Below are 21,460 nucleotides of genomic sequence, written 5' to 3' on the forward strand. Positions count from 1 at the left end.
CCTTTCTAGAAAATGTGAATGCCCCCTTTCTGACTCTTCAGTTTGTCCAAAAACAGTAAAAAGAGAAAATAGTACACTCTAAAAATACATTTCAAGATAACTTACAAGGCATGGTGTTAAAAAAAAACCCCCAAAACAGTACATGGTACTTAGATGAAAAGTGGACATGCTCTTTGTTATTAAATATGGATCTTCTGTTCAAATGAACATGCTGTTCATTTTTATCCAAACATGAATACTAAACTACCATAAATTAAATACATACAGTACAGAACAATTAAAACCGTTTTTTTATACAGTAATTACTTTTACATTAAAACTCACCATCTTTCCAGATATGTTGAAAATTAGGACTCTAAATGTGATTATTTCAAAGTACCTTTTTTTTTTTTTTTTTAAGCAGTCTTGCACAGGCCCGACAATCAGAAAACGTGAAGCTTTGATCTGCACAGCTGGGCAGGTTTCACATACTTGGATAGGTAGGCTACTTTGAAATTTGCTTTTTACTTACACTTTCTCTAAAATCAAAAGCCTGTTTGTTTTAGTCTTTCTTTACATGAACTGTTTGTGTGCAATGCCACTGCCAGTGCATCTCCAAAAACACAAGTGTCTGCAATGTAGACCGTAGTCTAAGTGTTGTCTACCTCCTAAAAAAAAAAAAAAAAATGTAAGATTCTAGGAAATCCAACTTGAGTGCATTTAGTAAAGGAATCCAGTCCTAGGATAATTTTAATATTAAACAGGTACTGTTTCTACCACTGGTGACTTGATGCACTCTTCGTGCAGTCTGCTCTTTTCTGGAAGGTTTAGGGAGGTCTCAGCAGGGTGCTCTGGTAAATGACTGTCGCCACTCAGAGCTGAAACAAATCCATCTTGGGAGGGACCTTTCAAGTATGAGTGAAATTCCACTGGAGGGTGGCCTGGTCTGTGTTCAGCGTATAAAGTGTTACATGGAGCGCTGTTATCTGCTTCCGCCGATGAGCAGCAAACAATCACTGAGGGGTTTGCAGAAGGGTAATGAGGGCTGCTAAAAGTTTCCTCTGATTGCCGCCTGTAGTCAACAAACTGTTCTGAAGTCATGTTGTAAGGCACCAGGGAGAGACTACCATTCTTGACAGCTTCTCTTTCCGAGTACGTCTCGCCAATCTGGTTACTAGTGCCTGCAACATGGCTCTCTATTTGGTAATACAGATTTGGAGAGTTACTGTAGTATGAGGCATTTTTCGAGGGGTTTTCATGCACAGCAGTACCATCAGAGTAGCAAAGGACAGAAGGAAGAGGCACCATGTCAGCATGGGAGCCCATAGTTTCCAAAAAATCATCCACTTTTTCTTCCTCCTCCTCGTCCTCTTCCTCCTCCTCCTCATCGTCATCTGATTCACTAGGGGCTAAACTCTGTGTGCTAGAATCTGTAACTCCACTACAAAAGCTACTCCCATCTTCTTCTTCCTCATCTTCCCCTGGGCAGTCCAAGTCCTCGGCTGGCTGAGAATGCAGAACTGCAGCCTGCGGTTCCGCTTCGATCTCAAAATTCTCTGCAATTGAATATTCAGCTGGATGGGGTCCTGCATTCATTGAACTGGTGTGTGCGCTTATGTCGCTGTGGCAGCCGTTGAGTGCAGGAACTTGCTGCTCTCTGTTTTTCTCCAGTTCAAGTTTCATTATTGTGTGCAAAAAGTGAGTCCGTACACGGATAGGATTAAATTCAATTCTACCTGCTGTATTGCTACACCCTTCCTTAGTGCAACCACATGGAAAAGACATACGATCCACCTTTTAGAAAAAGAGAGCACAGATTAGTAAACATATCAAACCTGGTGTTATGACAGAACCTAGACAGCCTAGAGAAACAAAGCAGTGAAGAAGGATTCACCTGAAAAGTACTTGTGAGAATAATCCAAAAGTAACAATAATTCAGGCAGTTAACCTGGACTTCAGCACTACAGAAAGAACTGGTAAGGCCTAGATTTACAGTGCAGCGGAACAGGAAAGATATTTCAGTTTCATAGCTGTGGGCATTACACAGTGGAACAAAGAATACACAGTTTTCTACTTAGGGATCTGCTACTGGTACACTAAACGTCTTCACACCCTGGCAAAATCACTAACAGAGAAAAAAGTTATCTAGTTTGGTGAAAGTAGTGGAAATCAGAAACCTAATGAAACACGACTCATGTATAAAAAGCTTTATGAAGTTTCCAATAGGGGGGACACCTGGCCACAGAAGACAGTAATGGAAACTTGAATGGCTCTTAAAAGATATTTCAGTCAATTGCAGATGCAATGTTGTAAGCCAGCAGACTGCAGGCAGAACTTATATACCTAATAATACTCATCTCAAATATCTAAAAATGTGAGTGATTCTACAAATTGGGTACTTCAATCAGATAGCTTAAGGTCTGTAATTCATGTTTGAACACTATGTGAACTGTCTGCAGACTAAAAGCTAATATCCCTGGTAGCATCTGCAAGCTACTGCCTCTTCTGTTTTCTCTATTTGAATGTATAGCTGAAGGCCAGGGAAGACCATGAGGAGCAGCATATTTGTATGTGCAGGTAAATGTGTGTCTGAACCACTTGTAGCATAAATATTGGCTTTAAGGAGATCACTTGCACTGCACACAATATCCTCTTAAACCTCAGCCTTGAAAATCTAGTTCAAGATCCACAAGCATTGTCATGTTCTTTAATGATTTTCCATATATTTTTACTTACGACTTTAACATCAAGAAAATGTGCGCGCACACACACATTGGTAGTTAAATAATGATAACAATCCAGATATTTACCTGACATTTTATGCCTGCCAGACTGCAAGTGCAGGTTTCTGGATCACAGAACACACGGCAGTCACAGCCACAATCCTCTCTGGATAAGCGGATGGCCCGCAGCTCATGCTTCTCTTCCACATCGATCTTCTTCACCCCAGAAGCTCGTAGCAAAGCCCTTCGCTTTTTGGTTGGCAGGGGCTGTAGGAAGAAGTACTCATCTACTTCAGTGTTGTCTAGATCAATATCATCATCAGAAATGTCATCCAATGTCAGTGTATTCGCTTCTTCAGATTCCACTGTACCATTCTTTGTCATCTATAATACAGAACAATTAACATGTGCAGACTGTACTTGCAAATGTGTCTTATAAGTAAATATATATAATGAATTAGAAATGTAGAAAGCCATATGTAAAAGAATCGCTCATCATGCCTTGCTCTCATCTCCCCAGCCATCAGTAAGTTCTATAATATAATCATAGATGGGGGTGAAAGGGCAATTCATTTAATTAAATTTGCATTTTTAGCTTCAGGTTTGTCATAAAACTAAATTTCTTCTAAATCCAATTTTGTAATGCTTTTTATATCCTTTATCCTATGTTGTAGTTTGGGAGATCTCATGCCTTTATAATACTTCTGCATAAGATGATTTTCTGAGCCCTTCATTGATTTTAGTTCCTGTTTCTGGGCACTTGGTAATTCTTAATTATCTATCTTGAGATAAGTAGTTGTCCTGCCAACACTGTTTCAGTTTAGGCTACATCAGAGATTTCTAAAATAGCATATTTATCTACTGTTCTCTATGCATGTAGCCTGACAACTGATTTGTTATGTGTATAGTTGAGGTGAAAAAAGCAACATTTCCACTGAAGTTTTGAGGCAGATGCCTGTATCTGCTTATTATTTCTGAACCTCTCGATCATTTAATTTTACCTACTTTCTACCTCTTTAGCTTCATATTTATTTGCAATGGATTTCATACTGCTGATACATATAGAGCTTTTGGAGTTCTTCATAATCCCCCAAGGTCCTGAAAAATATCCTAAATATCTTTGCACCATCGTGTATTTTAGTACTTCACTATTCCTAATTGTTAATGAATAAACTAAGAAAGGAACATGGTGTTAGCCTGTTGTAGGGGGCCATCTTGAGAAAAGCTTTTCCCTGCCTGTTCCCTAACAAGATGAATTTTTGACCCTCTGTACATACGAGTTCCCTAGCACTACTGAGTTCCCCAGCCTTTCTCCAATACATAATTTTCCTCTCAAATCTTTGCGGTTTTGTTTCCAAATTGAATGCCCACGAGCATCGAGCACAAGTTTGAGGCGCAGAGGGCTTTCAAGGCAAGGGGAATGCAGCAGCTGCTCGGCTTGCAGAGGCAGGTACCAGTGCCGAGCAGACCTGGCGTGCTGCTTCGGCCCCTCCTGCGTCTCGACAGCACAGAGAGCAGCAGGGAGCGACACCAGCGAGGTGCTGAAGGCTGTTTGCAGCCAACAGACCCCACGGAAGAAATCAGGGTAACATGAGAGATTAGGCGGCCATTTGCCTTTCAGAGAGCTTCAGCTCGTACTGAGTCCTTTGCTGGATTACTCTGCACTTTTATTTGTCAACAAAGAAAAAGTCTATAAACCCATTATTTGGAAAGGAACACTACTTTTTTTTTTTTTTTTTTTTTAATATAACTCCATTTTATAGTCTCCTGCATTTTTTTCTCTCAATTTTGTCACCCAGAAAACAAATTCTGATTTCTCTTTAGAAGTACCACTCTGAAAAAAAATGGCATGTCTTTGGGAGGCGTCTTGGGGCTCAGAGTTTTGGGGTTAATCACTAAGAGATTTATTATCCAGAGTGGGAAATTTGAACATGGATTTTTCCACTCTTGTACAAAGCACAGGGACAAGTTGGTCTCAACTATTTCAACAGTTTTCTACATTGGAAACGAAAATAAAATACAGAGTTTTAGTTTCTGCAGTTTTCGCTGGTAAAATAGAACTAATTTTCTGTTTACCTCAGTTCAGTTCTGCCTGTTAGAACTACTGGCTTCTGTTTGTACTACAGAGCTCATGGCCATGTACAGCCTTGAGTTAAACATTTGTGCATGCTCCCAGACAGCACTGGAAAGATGAAATTTGAACTCTCGCTTCTAATAGAAAACTAATTTGACAATTACTGACAGGCCCGTGATAGACTTGAATGAAGGACGTTCGCTGATATATGTCTAATGCAAATAGTGTTCTGCTACTTTATTTTCTTGGATGCACCTTCATATGCACCACCATAATCACGACACATTTCTTCAACATTCTTACACTTCTTCAACAGCTTTTTACCTGGCCTATAAAAGATCATGAAACAGCACAGAGATTTTCAAAGGAGCTATTCAAGGAGTATACCATTCCCTGCCATGTTCTCATGCACATTCCCTAATGTCTTATGGAGACAAAAGACAAGAAAATGGATAGAATCTTTAAAAGCACATCTTTTTTGCAAAAAGAGGAAAAAGATGCCTAGAATAATTCTGTTCAGAGGCAAACCCAGATCATTTTCCATTTTGCATTTGCCCTGTGTTCAGAATGAGAACAATCTGTGCTGTTTTATCTATCAGTCCACAGATCCATGAGTCTTACCATCATTAGGGTCATGATAATTATGTTAATGTATCTTCATTTGAGGCAAGATTATGAGTAAGCAGTAAGGAACATTCCAGCTAATTGCTTGCTCATGAGGGCTTGCTCATAATGTTTCCTCAGATTGCAACGTATTAGAGCCTACCCTGCTCCCTTCCTCTTGACAAGTTTGGCTTTTATGCCCACATTACCATTAAAATATTCACACTCAGCTGCTAATAGCGTGTGAGCCATCACCAGCAGTGTTTACACCAAAGTGCTTCTGCTAACTTGAAGAAAATTTTGAAGTCTCTGATATCAATTAAGAAAAATTTCCTACTTGGTTCTCTTTTAGCATTAAAAAGTGAAATAATAAACAGTATCTAACAGTCTCAATTCTCTATATTACTGTATATCTTCCACTTTTTTTTTTCCTCTACGAGAGATCATGCTGCATACCTGGATATCAATCTAGGAAAATAAAGATTAAAAAAAGAAAAAAAAAAGAAAAAAAAACACTTTTTTCTCTTCTTTTGCACGTGCCTTTTCAAACAGCAAAAACCCTTTCTGAAGAAACTGCTATGCTAGTACTAGTTTTTAATTTTCTTCATTTGTTCTTTGCAGATATACAGTAATCTGGGGAAAATCCTGATTGGTACATTTTAAATAAAGATCATAATCACTGACATTATCAACTTAAAACTCCACAGCTTTCCTTGTTATGTTTGCTTAGAAACCTGACAAATTGCAAACCAGCTCTTCTATGCCTGTAACCGGAAATCACCAAGGCTCAATTGTCTTAAGCAAATAAAACAACTTCAGTGCTTTACCGTAATTTTCCAGTACAAATCAAGAGCTCCCAGATAGGGAGCATAGTTCTTATGTCTATATAGGCTCTAGAGTAAAAAGAAATATTTTACTCTACACTTAGAGCTTTAACACAAATTAGATCTTTTAAGACACTCGCAGGATTCTCAAGACCTATCCATGATTTCTTCACATCTGAATTTCAAACTTTGGAGTCCATTTACTAATCTCAGAAAGGTTAGTAAGCTACTCCTGTATCAGCTGCTGAGGATCGATGAAGAAAGAATCTTGGCAGTCCTGAATTAAATATAGGTTCAAGGTTTCTCTATTGGGAAATGGAATCAATTAAGACACAGAGAGGCAAGCAAATCAGGCTTTCATTATTTACTCAGTACTTATGAAGAGATTTTGTAGAAGCAAAAATTCAGAGTAGAGATTAGCATCTGCTTAAGTATTCATGGTGCATCGAAAGATACGACAGAGTAGGTGGAAGAATGCATGTTTGGAAGAGAAGCTGCAACTAAAGCCTCTGTCTTTAAAAAGAGTGGGCTGGGGTGAAATAGTTGAAAGATCCACCACAGGCAGGAGGCGAGTTACGACACAGGCAGAGACAAACTCTATATTCAGTACAGATGAAAGCTAAGAGACTTCATCCAGTCTTCAGCGGTAAATAGGACTCGTGATTTTTCTTGATCACCTTTCTCTCAATAAAACGGAAACATGAAATATTTGCATGCCTTACTATTCTTTACTTACTCCACTGGAGATTCCTCCCTCTCAGTTTCATCCCCTATATCTGTATTTTTGGGGAATATAAGAGCTGAGCCCTGGGAGTCTGCCCAGGGATCTGTGCCGTGAGTGGTTACACTGGCCCAACTGAATCCACGCATGGTGCTCGGGAGATCCTGTAGCGCAAGACATTTAGAGCTAACACTCTCCCGGTTCAGTTGGTAAGTAAATAATCCTCAAGCCTTTCGCTCCCAAGCTGTACAAATATCCGTCTTCAATTTCCACTTGTCCTGAGTGATTTTTATGTTTGATTTTATTATGCCAGTTCAATTTTTATAAACTATTTAAAAATCTATTTAACTATCCAAACAAAAAACAATTAGGAGACAGAAAGAAGTAATTTCAATAATAAGAGCCATATGCACTTCTTCAGTTTGGATACAGATCTGTGGGCGAAATGCTAAAAGGTATTTCTCAAACTGGGTTTATTTTGCCAGTCTACTTTGGGCAACCACAGTGATGTCTGAAAGAGAAATACAGGATCACAAAAGGGCTGTGTAGCAAAACGGTCTGGCTACAATTCAAAAGTTTTTTTTTTTTTTTTTTAAATGACAGGATTCACCTGAAAAAAAAAATATATATATATATATATGGGAGACAAGCAATTATACAGGAAATATTTCACTCCCAAAAACTTCAACTGGTGAAGTTTTGTCACCAGTTTGAAAAAGACACAAAAGACACTTAGACAAATGATCTCCTCTATTCTGCTCTCCTCAAATACACAGTTTATTTTTTCCATTCTGCTGTATTTAAAAAGCCAGCTTCAAACTTACAGTGTGGATTTGTATCACCTGCTATCTCTGGTTATGACCAACTGAACTGATACAGGTAGTCAATCACCCTATTGTGAAATATTAAACATGCAGGTAATAACATGATATATGATCATATAAATTGGTATATTAATAACTATCATAGCTTTCTTTTTGTCATATTTGCTAAATATTTATTCAATAAAATAAAAAAGAAACAAAATCTGTATTTCTCTTGAAAGCAGAACTGATTGCAAGGAAGGGATTTTGTTCAAGAGGTACAAATTGGGTCCATATGACCTTAATACTGAAAACAAGGAAGTTTTACCTTTAATTTTAGGGAATTAAACTTTTCCTCCCTTAGATGCTCTCTTAACATTTCTCGGTGAAGCCTCTCCTGCTCCATGGCAAACTCTCCAAGCGTGTACTGGCGCATGCTGTTGTGCCGAGTGGACATTCCCAATGTGCTGCCCCCTTGGCTGGGAACACTGGTGAAACCTTGGCGCCTTGTGAAGTAGTACACAGTAACACAGTTAAAATGCACATTTTTTGTTCTCTTCCGCTTCTCTCTCTTCAGGATTGAAGAAGCTAGAACAGAAGCAGAATACATTTATGATAACCTGAAGTCATATAAGCAAATATTTCACAAAAGAGTGTGAGGGTATGGGAGACTGTCAGCTGAGGAGTTTCATTTGCCTTAACAATACTGATCATATTAGGGGAGTGCACTCCAAATGACTGGAAATGTGTGTAGCATAGGCAAGCCTAGAAGCTATTACAAACTAATACTCCTGTGAAATTCTTGGTAAAGACAGTGGGCTTCCCACAGAATCACAGAATGGTTGAGGTTGGAAGAGTTCTCTAGCGATCATCTAGTCCAACCCCCCTGCTCCAGCAGGGACACCCAAAGCACAGGGCACAGGGCCGCATGCAGGCGGGTTTGGAAGATCTGCAGAGAAGGAGACTCCACAACCTCTCTGGGCAGCCTGTTCCAGGACTCTGTCACCCTCACAGGAAAGTTGTTCTTCCTCACGTGGAGATGGAACTTCTGTGTTTTAATTTATACCCACTATTCCTTGTCCTGTCACTGGCCATCACCAAGAAGAGTTTGGCCTCACCCTCCCTATGTTCTCCTTTCAGGTACTTATACATCAGATCTCCTCCCGGTCTTCTCTTCTCCAGACTAAACAGGCCCAGCTCGCTTAGTCTATCCTCATAAGATAGATGCTCCAGTCCCTTAATCATCTTTGTCAGTCTATGCTGGACCCTCTCTAGAAGCTCCATGTCCCCTCTTGTGCTGGGGAGCCCAGAACTGCACACAGTACTCCAGGTGTGGCGTCACCAGAGCTGAGTAAAGGGGAAGGATCACCTCCCTCGACCTGCTGGCAACACTCCTCTTGATGCGGGCCAGGATCCCATTGGCCTTCTTGGCCACAAGGACACACTGCTGACAGCTCTTAAATAACATATTACCGTTTCACTAAGGCAGCAAATAAAGCCTACCAAAAGCAACTTCTTTTAATATCTCAAATCCACAATGATGCTACCTGTGACCACAGTCAGGAGAGCAACAGACCTGAGTTCATCACACAGGTATATCCTCCATTATTTCCAGGCACATGGAGGACAAGAAGGCACTCAAGAGTAGTCAGCAAGGATTCACCAAGGGGAAATCATGCTTGACTAACCTGACAGCCTTCTATGATGGAATGACCAGCTGGATAGATGAGGGCAGAGCAGTGGATGTCATCTATCTCAACTTCACCAAGGCTTTTGACACTGTCCCTCACAACATCCTCCTGGGCAAGCTCCGGAAGTGTGGGATAGATGAGTGGACAGTGAGGTGGATTAGGAACTGGCTGGATGGCAGAGCTCAGAGGGTGGTGATCAGCAGTGCAGAGTCTAGTTGGAGGCCTGTAGCTAGCGGTGTCCCCCAGGGGTCAGTCCTCGGTCCAGTCCTGTTCAAAGACCTGGATGAAGGCACAGAGTGCTCCCTCAGCAAGTTTGCTGATGACACGAAACTGGGAGGAGCAGCCGATACCCCAGAGGGCTGCGCTGCCATCCAGAGGGACCTGGACAGACTGGACAACTGGGCAGTGAAAAACCTCATGCAATTCAACAAGGCCAAGTGCAAGGTCCTGCACCTGGGGAGGAATAACCCCAGACACCAGTACAGGCTGGGGACCGACCTTCTGGAGAGCAGCTCTGCGGAGAAAGACCTGGGTGTCATGGTGGATGACAAGTTGACCATGAGGCAGCACTGTGCTCTTGTGGCCAAGAAGGCCAGTGGGATCCTGAGGTGGGTTAAGAAGCGCGTCTCCAGCAGGTCGAGGTGATCCTGCCCCTCTACTCAGCCCTGGTGAGGCCACATCTGGAGTATTGTGCCCAGTTCTGGGCTCCACAGTACAAGAGGGATGTGGATCTACTGGAGAGAGTCCAGCCACAGGGATGATCAGAGGCCTGGAACATCTGCCTTATGAGGAAAGACTGAGAGCGCTGAACCTGTTCAGCCTGGAGAAGAGAAGGCTGAGAGGGGATCTAATCAGTGTCTATAAGTACCTCAAGGGAGGCAGTGAGGAGGATGGTGCTGGCCTCCTTTCAGTGGTGGCCACCAACAGAACTAGAGGAAACGGCTGGAAACTGAAGCATCAAAAGTTCCACAGGAACTTAAAGAAAAATTTCTTGACAGTGAGAGTGACAGAGCCTTGGAACTGGCTGCCCAGAGAGGTTGTGGAGTCTCCTTCTCCGGAGGTATTTAAAACCCGCTTGGACGCAGTCCTGTGCCACGTGCTCTAGGCGACCCTGCGTGTGCAGGGGGGTTGGACTAGATGATCTCTAGAGGTCCCTTCCAACCTTAAGCATTCTATAATTCTATGATTATTATTCTCTCAGTAAGGTTACAGTTGCAGAGATCTACAGCTAGATCCTCACAGCACAAGAGGAAGACTGCTACTTTATATTTTAAAACATGAGCAATTAGTGTTAGAAAAACTAAAGAGGTAGAATGTTTAGTGTTTCAGACTCAGAAATTCATATCATCATTATCATGGAATGATAGTATATGAGTAACGCTGAGTAAAAATCAGAACAACTTCCTCTGCTTTATCCTGAAACAAAACTTCAGGATAATACTAGGATTCTGTAATTGCAAGAAAACCCCAGCACAATCAACTCAGCACTATGCAACTGGAATGAAGGGCAAGAGTTGAAATGCATTATAGATCATACATTCATTTATTAAAGCTGTAGTTCCTAGTCAAGCAAATCATATGCTCATCTATGTAAGTAAATAAGCATATAAACATGCAGGAGCCTCAGATTACATGCAACTATTTTTTTTCATGAAAGACATCCTATCTCTTGGTTCCACTTCCGTGTCACCCAAGAGCTCATTAAAGGGAAGAGCTACAGTTCCATGAATAATTCTGCAGTCCTTTCTTATATGTTACTGCTAGGAAATAATCAGAATTTGCTCATATTTATGAGAATGTTACTTTCAAGAACAGAGCAGGCAGGAGCTGCAAAAGATTATAAGATTTTATTTGGTTACCCTGAAACACAGATAAGAGATGCTCAAGCCTGCCTTGTTTTTAAAGACACAATCAGTTTGCCATCCGTGAGGGGACAGGAGAATTGCAACCATCTCCATAAGAAGGGCCAAGCAAAGCAGCAAGGCAGAAGCCATCCAGCTGCCCAGCCAGCACTGCCAAGGCACTCTGCTCTGTACTTTCTAAACCTCTGAGCAGAGCACTGCTTTACAGTGATCTTTCTTTCAAAAAAGTAGATATTCAATAGAAATGTCAGACATTTTTCAACACGAGTGACAACGCTCATTATAACCCATTAACCCATTGGCTTTTTACTTCAAGCCAATCAAAATTCAAATTCTCAGAGCAGAAAGGAATTCTCAGAACACAGCAAAAAGGATGACAGAGCAAAAGGATAAACAGGACATATATTTTCTGATATATTAGAAAGCATGAACATAAAGCCAGAAAAAAAGAAATCGCTGACATTAATCCACCAGTGGCTCATTTTGGAGTGATGCACACAGACCAATAATTGGCTTGGATGTCGTTTCGGAGTCAGTTTCAAATGGTTTTGAAGGGAAGGAAGAGCTTGTAACCTAGAAACTTACGTCAAGTGAGCACAATTAGCAGACTGCCTTGCTTGGCCAGCCTCAGAAGATGTTTCCCTGCCATCTGCCTGGGCAACAAGTGGCATCAGTGAGTGCCACTATCAGCTGCGCAAAAGAGCGATGCTGCCTCGTTCCAGCATCTGCTGCCTACGTACTGTCAATAGGAACTGGAAGGTGATTTTTGAAACCTCCAGTCTTAAGTCTACAGATTTGAGGTAGAGATGACAACAGTGGGAATATAAATATTTACTATCATCTACAACTGTCCTATGAATCGCACATGATGTCACACAGATTAAGGCTTGACTCAGTTAAGCCCAGCCTGCAGTCAAGTAGATATTAGAAGATGAAATGTGAAATGATTAAGAACTAACAGACAAACATCACTATGGTTGTTTCAAGAGGTGTTGAATTAAAGATATAGTAGGGAATCATCTCCTCTGTTCAGCCACTAAGTCATATCTTTTATTACCATCATTTATATTAAAATGTTTGTAATTTTAAATAAAATTTTATCCATTTAAATGCAAAGCATGATTTTTATCATCCACCGACAAACATTAATGGCATTCAATAAGGTTTATGAATCCTTTTCCTTACAGAAAGATTAAGTTCCTTTGATATTTTTTTAAAGTTCTGTAAAGTACTTAATAGGTACTGAATTATTTTTCAAAGACACTCTAACAACAAAAAATTAAAGAATTGCAGAAAGTATCAATTTAAAAAGAAATACCACCCCCCCCCCCAAAAAAAAAAGCTTTAAATAAAATAGCTTCCATGGCTGCTATTCTTTTCTCATGTGGACTATAGTGTTGCATAGCTCACTGCTGTTTTGACATTTAATGGGAGATGGGCAAATATAGCAGTTTTAATCAGGCAACTCATTCTGGCTAATGTCCATTGCACAAAACATTTATCTTTGCTCAAATTCTCTGACCAAAATCATCATGAGGAAATATTTTCTGGCTTTGGAAAGCCACTCGTATCAAGATGACAAGACAACAATGAAGAAGAAAAATGGGAACCATTTAAGTCTTGTGAAGTCCAAAAGTAAAAGAGCTTTTTGTTCATCAGCAAAGATGAAGCCTAGTGTCATAATTACACAGAATAAAATACCAAGTCCTGCTAAGTTTCTTTCAAATAATGGTTCTCATCACCATATTCATACTGAAGGGTTTTTTAAAAGTTTTATTTAAACATTTTTTGTACTTACCTTGCAGATTATGAATGAAATTTATTTTCATTTTGTGTCTCATCGGGGAACTAAAGGGTACTAGACCTTAGAATTCCATTGTTAACTCATTTTGCACAGGTTATGCAAAGCTGCGGCAGCAGTGGGGACTGGCAGGGCCGCCAGCCTGTGCGCAGGGCAGGGCGGCTGGAAGAGGAGCCGCTCGCAGCACAGGACAGGGCTTGTCTCTGAGAGGGGACAGCGAGAAGGGCAGCGGCTCTGAGGGCTCCAACCTCTGCGGCCACGGCCAGCTCCCACAGCTGGTGCTCAGCTCTGCGGCCAGCTCTGGAGCCCCTCCCTTATTCACTTCAATCTATATTTGAAAATTTCTGAGACTACTTCTGTAAAAGCATGAAATATAATAAATAATTAATAATAGATAAATAAGGTGGTTTTGTTTTCTGCTTTTAGAACTACTATCTGTAAATAAGCATTGACTTGACACAAAAATAAAGATGCAATAAAAAAATTCCAACCCTTTTCCACATTTGAAAAATTCAGGTTAACATATTTATTATATCTTGGTAAAAGACTTCAATCTGGGACCCACTCTCTAGTCACAAAGAAAAGTAATTTTCCAAAAGGAAAAAATCAATATTACATACATATCAGTTCAGCCTAGTAGTCCCATAATAGCTTTGAAAAACATCCAAGTCTCATTCCTATCTGGATACATTGGTAACTGATGAAATAGTTAAGCAACAGAAATAACAAACTGGCAGAGCGAAACGGTGTCTTCCTCAGCAGCTCTCAGTGCCAACCAGTCCCGCACGCTGCACTCGCGCTGCACCAGCCTCCCAACAGCCTCGTGTTGGGCTCTGTGCCTTGCAGGTGGCACTGAAAACAGGGCAGAGATTTGACTCCTGTTCATGGAGCTGCCAATGTAATGTCCAGAGCTCCACACAGGGGAAGGGATCCCACTACAGCTGTATCACCGTCTACAAAATGCAAAGCAAGCTTCCTAATTTTATAAAATCCTGATAGCAACAACATGTTAAATCCATGCTGTTTCTCAAATCATTTCTACTGAGAAAACTGCTAGTTCTTTGATTACTAAACATAAACAATCTAAGCTCTGGCCAAACTCCAAAACATAAGCACTTTCTTCTGCTGTCTCAGCTATTCTCCTGATGTCAAAGACACATTAAAATAAATGTGAACCATATGGCTCCCCAGCAGATTACTAGAACTCTTACATCAGTGAGGGCAAAGCAATTCATTGCTGCAATCACAGAAATACCTTACCCACACGAACATTTCAAAAGGCTGGAGAAAACTGCAGGAAGCAGCCTTTTTGATTAAAACTCTGTCTCTGGCAAGAAGGAAGGGCTGCTTTTCTTAAGCTCTGCTATCCTCTTGGTCTGCCTTTTACATACCATATGGAGCAGTATGGTGAGGAGGATTAACACCATTCTGCACCTGCTCCATGACTTTCCCACACAGTATTTAATCAAATCTAACAATATATAACAGTCAAGCCTAATACATCATGGTAATCCAGGTCAGAGCATTGCTTACAAAAGCCAGCTTGCTTTGCAGTCTTCCTAGAAAGCAAAAAGTGGGGAAAAGAGCATGATTTAGAAATATCTTCTATCTTTGTCCTAGTCTCCCCCACAAGATAAATTTCTACTAATCTACATACACTAAATCTACACATTTAAATGACTTAAATATCAAATATTTCTCTTATATGTCTAGAAAAGCACATTACAAGGCAATACAATAGCACACTACATCTCCTCCCCAAAATGCACATGCATTCGAGGGCATAAAGGTAACTTCTGAAAGAACTTTTAACATGAAAGTCTTTAAGGGAACTGTGCACGCAAGAAAAAGTAAACTGAGGAATAGCAGTCAGCAGGACAGGGCCTACGCTGTAGAACACCCCTACTCTGACGGTGTTCACTGCTCCATCCTTCTGGCAGTTTCCTCTCCAGTAAAAACATAGCTAAACTCACCTCACAGAACTGGCTCAACAGGAATGCTTGCCTAAAGATAGATAAATCTATCTCATATTTGGAAAGGTTTTTGAGAAGTAACCCTCACAGAGGAGTCTGATGTGAATGGCAGAGTTGTATGTTTAATTTAAATTTAATCTAAAGTTTAATTAAACATTCTGTCAGAATTTCGTTTAAAATTTTACAGAAATGTCGAATTCTTTGAGTACAAGCCAAAAGCCGAAAATTTACTGCTAAAATCTCCATGAAAGCTGCAAGTTTCCTTCCTCATCATGCTGAGCACACCAGAACACTTTTCTGTGACATTCTTTGTCATAATAGTCCAGTTTCTCTGTTCTGCAAATACAATAAGTCTGCAGAGAGAAGTGCAGACAGTTAACAGCTCTCTGCCTCCCCATTTACTCTAAATACTCCAACTGCCAGCTGCTGTTTCTTGGATGATTATTTCTGACCCTGGCTCCAGTTTGTGACAGTGTGAGGAGGAAGGCTGTCACCACGTATCCTTGCAGGAACACCCATGCATAGCAATCGTACGCACTGAACTCTCCTAAGGCACTATGGTCTACTCTCTCTCTCATCTTATGGGTGATTCTTGCAATTATCTGTCTGATACAACTACCCATTTAACTGTGGCATCTCTACATTTCCAAACACATTTTGCCTATCATAAACATTCTCAGTGCAGAATTTTTGTTTACGAGCAAAAATGTTTATGTTATTTTGTTTTGTTTCAGACCCCCCAAAAATCATTTAAGGCAAAGTCTGCTCCTCTGCTTGTATCAGGTATGAAGTGCACTAACTTGCAAGAAAGACATTCTCAAAACCAAAGAAATAAAATTAGTCACACAAACTGCACAAACCGATCTAAAAATCGGTGGGAACCTGCCTCCTCATCTCCCTTTCTCTTTTTACCTTTCTTCTTCTTCCCTTCCCCCCCTTTTTTTTTTAAACTCCCTCTGCAATAGTCATTGCTTCCAATGAAAGACAGCAGGCAAGATTCTTGCATGCCACATCCTGCCCAAGCATTTTGTATAAGCAGTTCAGCTAAAGCATTGTACCACACTTCACTGAATTTCTTTGCACTTCTTGTTCACCGCCCAGATGAATGAACTTCTTTTAAAAAGACAAAAAAAAATAAAAAAAATAAAAACGAGAATCTCTCAACCTGTTTGCATTTCATAAGGCGCATCAATAAATATCAGTAACAAAGGTATTGCTCATTAACAAGGAAATTCTAAGCCTGGTTGCAGGCAATATAAAATAATTGCAAGTCATTATAACAAAAAGCCTATATGTAGTTGCAGCCTTTAAGGTTTTTTTTTCCTATAATAAACCAGCATCATGGTGTCTCACTCATTTAGATTTCTACCATTAGTCAGTAATTAAACACAGCTTAATCTTAAGGCTCACGTTATGATTTATGCTATTGACCTCACACCAAGTAAAATTTGTGTTTTGCATAAAGAAAATGTAAGAGAAACTAGACTATCTGCATGATTTCAAAGGATTGGGTACAATTCTTCAAAATTCTAAGTGATCACAGACAATTTGTTAGCGATTATAGAATACTTAAAGAACTAATTTCAAGGTCATAAGGGAAGAAATGCAAAGGGAGTATATTTGTAGTTTTGAATCCCTCTGGTACTTTTTAGGATAAATGAAAACTCTGGAGAGAATATTTATAGAAACTGAATGGTTTTCTCATAACCCTCATAATAACTCATAATGAAGGTGTGTGACCATCCTTTGATAGGAGAATTTAAAACGTGCAGATGCATACGGCTATCCAACCAAGAGAAAGCAACATTTATTTATTTTTCGGTTATAAACCTTGTAATAGTTATCTATGCTTTATAGCAACTTTGTATTTTATATAAATATATATTGGACTAACTCTAAATCAACTGAAACTTATGAAGCAGAAAGTAGCAACAACTTTATTTAGCCATGCACTTTTCCTGATGCACACTGTAATTTAATTTCAGGACTCAGAAAAAGACATATGCAACTTGGACTAGGATATTTTTCTTATTGTTATCTTGATTTGTTTAAATAGATACACTCTTAGAGAAATTAGGCAGTTATCACTGTGTAGTAACCATAATGGATAGCACTTAGGGACATACTATTCATGTCATTTTTACGGCCGCACTGCAGGGATCATTGTTCAGATTAAAGCCACTTTCTCATTCTGCCCCACTTGTGTGATCCAACGCAGCCATACACTAGCTTAGTTAAAATAAACTTAACGGCAAATAGAACAGGATGGTTGAAGCATTCTTGGTTATCTGACCCAACAGGTAGTGTTTCAAGGGTTACCAAAATATCTACTGCATCACTACTCTAACAGATTTGTATATACTGTACGCTTGCTGGTGCACTGCAGGAGTGCCAGCTGCAGCTTCTGCACTGGCTATTTTCAGTCTGTTTACTGTCCTGAAGGAGATTCACAGAACTCCGCCTTTCCATACGTTCTTAAAAGTACTCATTTAAATATTCTGGATAGGAAAGTTTCTATCTTTTTTAGTAGTTAAATGTGCCTAAAGAATGAACAATATGTATTTTAAGGTACATTGCTATCTGTTTTATTATTATTTATTATTATTATTATTACATACTGTACCTGCACTCCATTTTTAAACAACTATCACATGTGGAAGAGCTTTAATGCAGCAGCTCTGTCTACCTGCGTATTCATGTAGCAAGTGAACTCAGTACACTGGATTGTACTCCTAAACATACACACTTTTTTTTTGAAATGCATTAATGTACATTCAGAGTGCCTAGATGGGAGTGCTCTCCCCACTGAGGGTGACGGAGTGCTATGAATCAAATTTACTTCAAAAAAGGGAGAAGCATGTTTGCAGCAGGCACTCTTCCTGGCACTAGGCAAATCCTTCCTGCCTCAGCAATATATATATATATATATTGCTAAATATATATAAATATAAATATATATAAATATATAAATATATATATATTTTTACTACACAGGCTGTATGATGTGCATTAAAGGCAGCATTTTACTAAAGAGTGAAAAGAAACTTATCCTATATGCAAAGCACATGTCACAATATACATACAAGATTATGAGAAGTAATATTTCCATGTAGTAATGAACATTTTTTCCTAGGAGGCAGCATTTATCAAGCTGATAATCTTTCAGCATTTGTCAATTATCTAAAAATTAACCATATTTAATTGGCAAAATTAAAAAAAAAGGAAGTTTATATTACTCTTTACATTTGCCTTAAATGGGAAAGTAATTAGAATCTTTTCTAAAACATGAGTAGTTTTAATTCCATACAACTATTAACTTTCATTAGCATACATCACCATCATCAAGACCTACCTTTCTAGTATAGAGTTGCTCTTAGCAGATCTGTCTATGGCTAGCTGGAAACTAGTGATCTCAATTTTTCTAACATTACTCAACTGGTAGGTATCGACTGCATAAACAGATGAATAACTATCACGCTTTAACATTAAGAAAGAATAAAAAGTTTCAAAAGCTCACTTGCACAACCTTAACCATATTAACAAAATATGGTTAACAAAATATTTCTTATCAGGAGTAACATGGCATAAATTAGTGTGTCCGGTAAAGTTAGTAAATAATGATGCAGATTGGAAAAGAATTTGGATGCAAGATGCAAATAACTAAGTGGGTATAAAACTATCTTTTCATTTTGTACTCCAACTGAGAATCAACATTCCCTATTTTACCTTTACCACATTACCTTTATCAAGCTCTTCCAAACACCTTGCATGCAGTAATAGCAAAGCAGGGCAATAGATTCAAAGATGCCACTTTCAGTTATACAGTAGTTTCCAAAAGTCATTTTGCTGGAGACACTTATACTTGCCTATTCAAATATATACCAAGGTCACTCATACAATTCCTTCCTTCCCAAATCACCTTCATATAAAACTGTAAATATCCTGCACTGACTTTTTGAATTTAGGCCACTGTACCTCTATTAAAGACAGTATTTTATTAAAAAGCATCAAAGCAATATAAACAATTCACTCCTCACATTTCCATATTGCCAGCTGATATACATGTTTATAGGCTATTTGCATATATATTTAATATATAAATCGTTAGACACATAGATACATATTTATTACTCTGCTCAAAAATACCTGTTATATGAATCATAGTACTCTGAAATGCTGTAGTTTCACTTTGCCCTTAAAGATTTCAGAAGCTAAACTATTACATTTCGGGTGTTAACTACAATCAAAGCTTATTGTTATGTACACGTATTATAACTTTCAAGTTTTGCCTCTGAATCATTAGCCGTCTTTGTATTATCTGTGTATTCACAATAAAACTGCTGTCTTCTGTGTAGGTGACAATGACTGATAACAAAGAACTGCTTTCTAACTATGGGGAATAACCATGTAAAACCCTAAAGAGATGCAAAAGTTAAAAGGTCAGCATAGAGATAATATTGTCACCAAGCCATCACTTAATACTATTGATGAAATTTCTTAGGTCACTCATTCCTTTGAGTCATTTCTATAAAATAAGGTTGCCTACTAATAGCATATCTTAAAAGTAAGACATCTCATCAAGATTGTTACACAGAAACATATTTGCAAGGTGATGCCACTGTAATCCTTTTCACAGGTGACTTCCACACTAGATCAAAGATGATTTGGACCTTCGTGTCAGGCTTGAACAACACAGCCGTATTTGGCAGACAAATCAGTTATGATATTTTCGCACTATATACAACAAGCTTGACTTACAGGCACAACCTAAACCATGCTTACAAGAATCACCTGCATAACCACCTACAAAAAATATCATAAACACCAATAATCAGCCTCAAATTCATTCTTGATAGCTGCCTACGTAATCTACCTAGCTTTGCCAACTTAAAAGAAAACACTTACCCTTACAAAAACAATTGCTGAATACAGTGATACCCACGTGAACACGAAAAATTGAAACGACTGCAATGACCAGTAGCTCTGCCCAATATACAACTTCCCTCTATTCCTAAATAAAAGAAACTTTATTACTTGCTTTGGAGAAAAACTCTCACCAATACTGTACTGTAGATAGTTGACAGCTGCACTGTGCTTATCCAGGAAAAATAAATAAGCTTACCTAAAACACTTTACTAGAAAACCTGCCTGAAGTATCTTCAGTGTGACAACTCTGAAGGTTAACTACAAAATTGTTAACAATTTTCAGATTTACAAAGAGTTTTACTTTAAGAGCATCAAGGCAAAAGGTTACTAATCCACGAGGTCACTTTGAACAACTCTCTGAAAGTAAATGTTATTATCTGTAGGCTATACAGATAATCTTAATAACATTATCTGTATACTTACAGATATCTGTATTATCTGTTAACAACACTCACCTCCTTGTAATGTACCAGGTGATCAGTGATGAAAAGTAGTGTATAGGAGTTCATTTTTTCATCATCACATTTATCTAGCCATAAACTCTAGTTTATTTTGAAGAACAGAATGAATTATTTGGGTACACAACCTACAGTACTTACGGGTAAAATGATTAGAAGTGGATGGATTGACACTATCACCACTGTCAGCACTTTCACTGCTTGATACTTCATCATCTGATTCCCGCACGGATGAACAAGGTGAGGAGCCATCAACTTCTTCAAACTTCCTCTTTAGAATTCCACTCATAGCTGCAATGCTGTCACATGCACCTGTAAAAGGAACAGAAGCAATGAAGCATTGAAGCATCCAAAGGCAAAGTAGCAAGCAGTCTCCAAAGGCATTTTTATTTAGTTGCCACTTACAGTCTTGAACAACCATCCAGCATGAAATTAGATATAATGTATCAGGAGACAATGAAACCATAGAAAAAGAGAAAAGCCTTTGCAGGTCAAACTCTAACTTTCTATCCATGAAGATGTTCTTTTGCCAGAATGCTATGTATCAGATTGCTTTTTGAGTGGTGTTTTTGTCATTTTGAAGCTACTTTTTTAATGGAAGTAAAAACATTTTACCTGAAATACAGACCCTTCAGGCCAGAGAGAACTATAACAGCAACAGCCTGATCTTTCAAGATGCTTGGAGTCCCTGGTTGCATCAACACCAGCCCTTATCTGCATTAAACTGTGAGACAGCAAATGAGGAAAGAAATTGGAGTTTCTCCTCAGAGCCCCTTACATTCTCACACAGACATAAATATCTGAGGCCATCAGTTGAGGAAAGCATATTCACTATTAGAGATTTAAAAGGCAAGAAATTATACTGAACATTCCAGTTCCCAGTGCCAAGTAAACATGCTCCAAATAGTGTTCATGTCACCCCCATAAGACACTATAGGAAAGTATTATCTGATAATTCCTGTATTACAGACAGATAATACGCAATGAATTCACAAAGTCTAAATATCATGCCTGGAATTCAT

The 21,460-nt window shown here is 39.0% G+C and overlaps 1 protein-coding gene across 3 annotated transcripts in view; it reads right to left on the reverse strand.

Annotated features, from left to right (window-relative positions):
- Positions 1-706: 706 nt before the first annotated feature.
- CSRNP3 (cysteine and serine rich nuclear protein 3) overlaps positions 707-21,460 on the reverse strand; it is a 64,936-nt gene continuing 44,182 nt past the window's right edge. For all 3 annotated transcript variants that reach the window (XM_010221174.2, XM_088519479.1, XM_010221175.2), the window contains 4 exons: positions 20,580-20,750; positions 8,056-8,315; positions 2,790-3,086; positions 707-1,773 (listed from right to left, as the gene is read on the reverse strand). In XM_010221174.2, the coding sequence (XP_010219476.1) occupies positions 736-1,773; positions 2,790-3,086; positions 8,056-8,315; positions 20,580-20,750 (1,766 nt within the window). In that variant the 3' untranslated portion in view covers positions 707-735. The remainder of the gene's footprint in view (positions 1,774-2,789; positions 3,087-8,055; positions 8,316-20,579; positions 20,751-21,460) is intronic.

This window comes from Tinamus guttatus, unplaced genomic scaffold (assembly GCF_059628265.1).
Source record: "Tinamus guttatus ecotype Peru unplaced genomic scaffold, ASM5962826v1 Tinamus_guttatus_pri_ptg000060l, whole genome shotgun sequence".
Taxonomy (NCBI): domain Eukaryota; kingdom Metazoa; phylum Chordata; class Aves; order Tinamiformes; family Tinamidae; genus Tinamus; species Tinamus guttatus.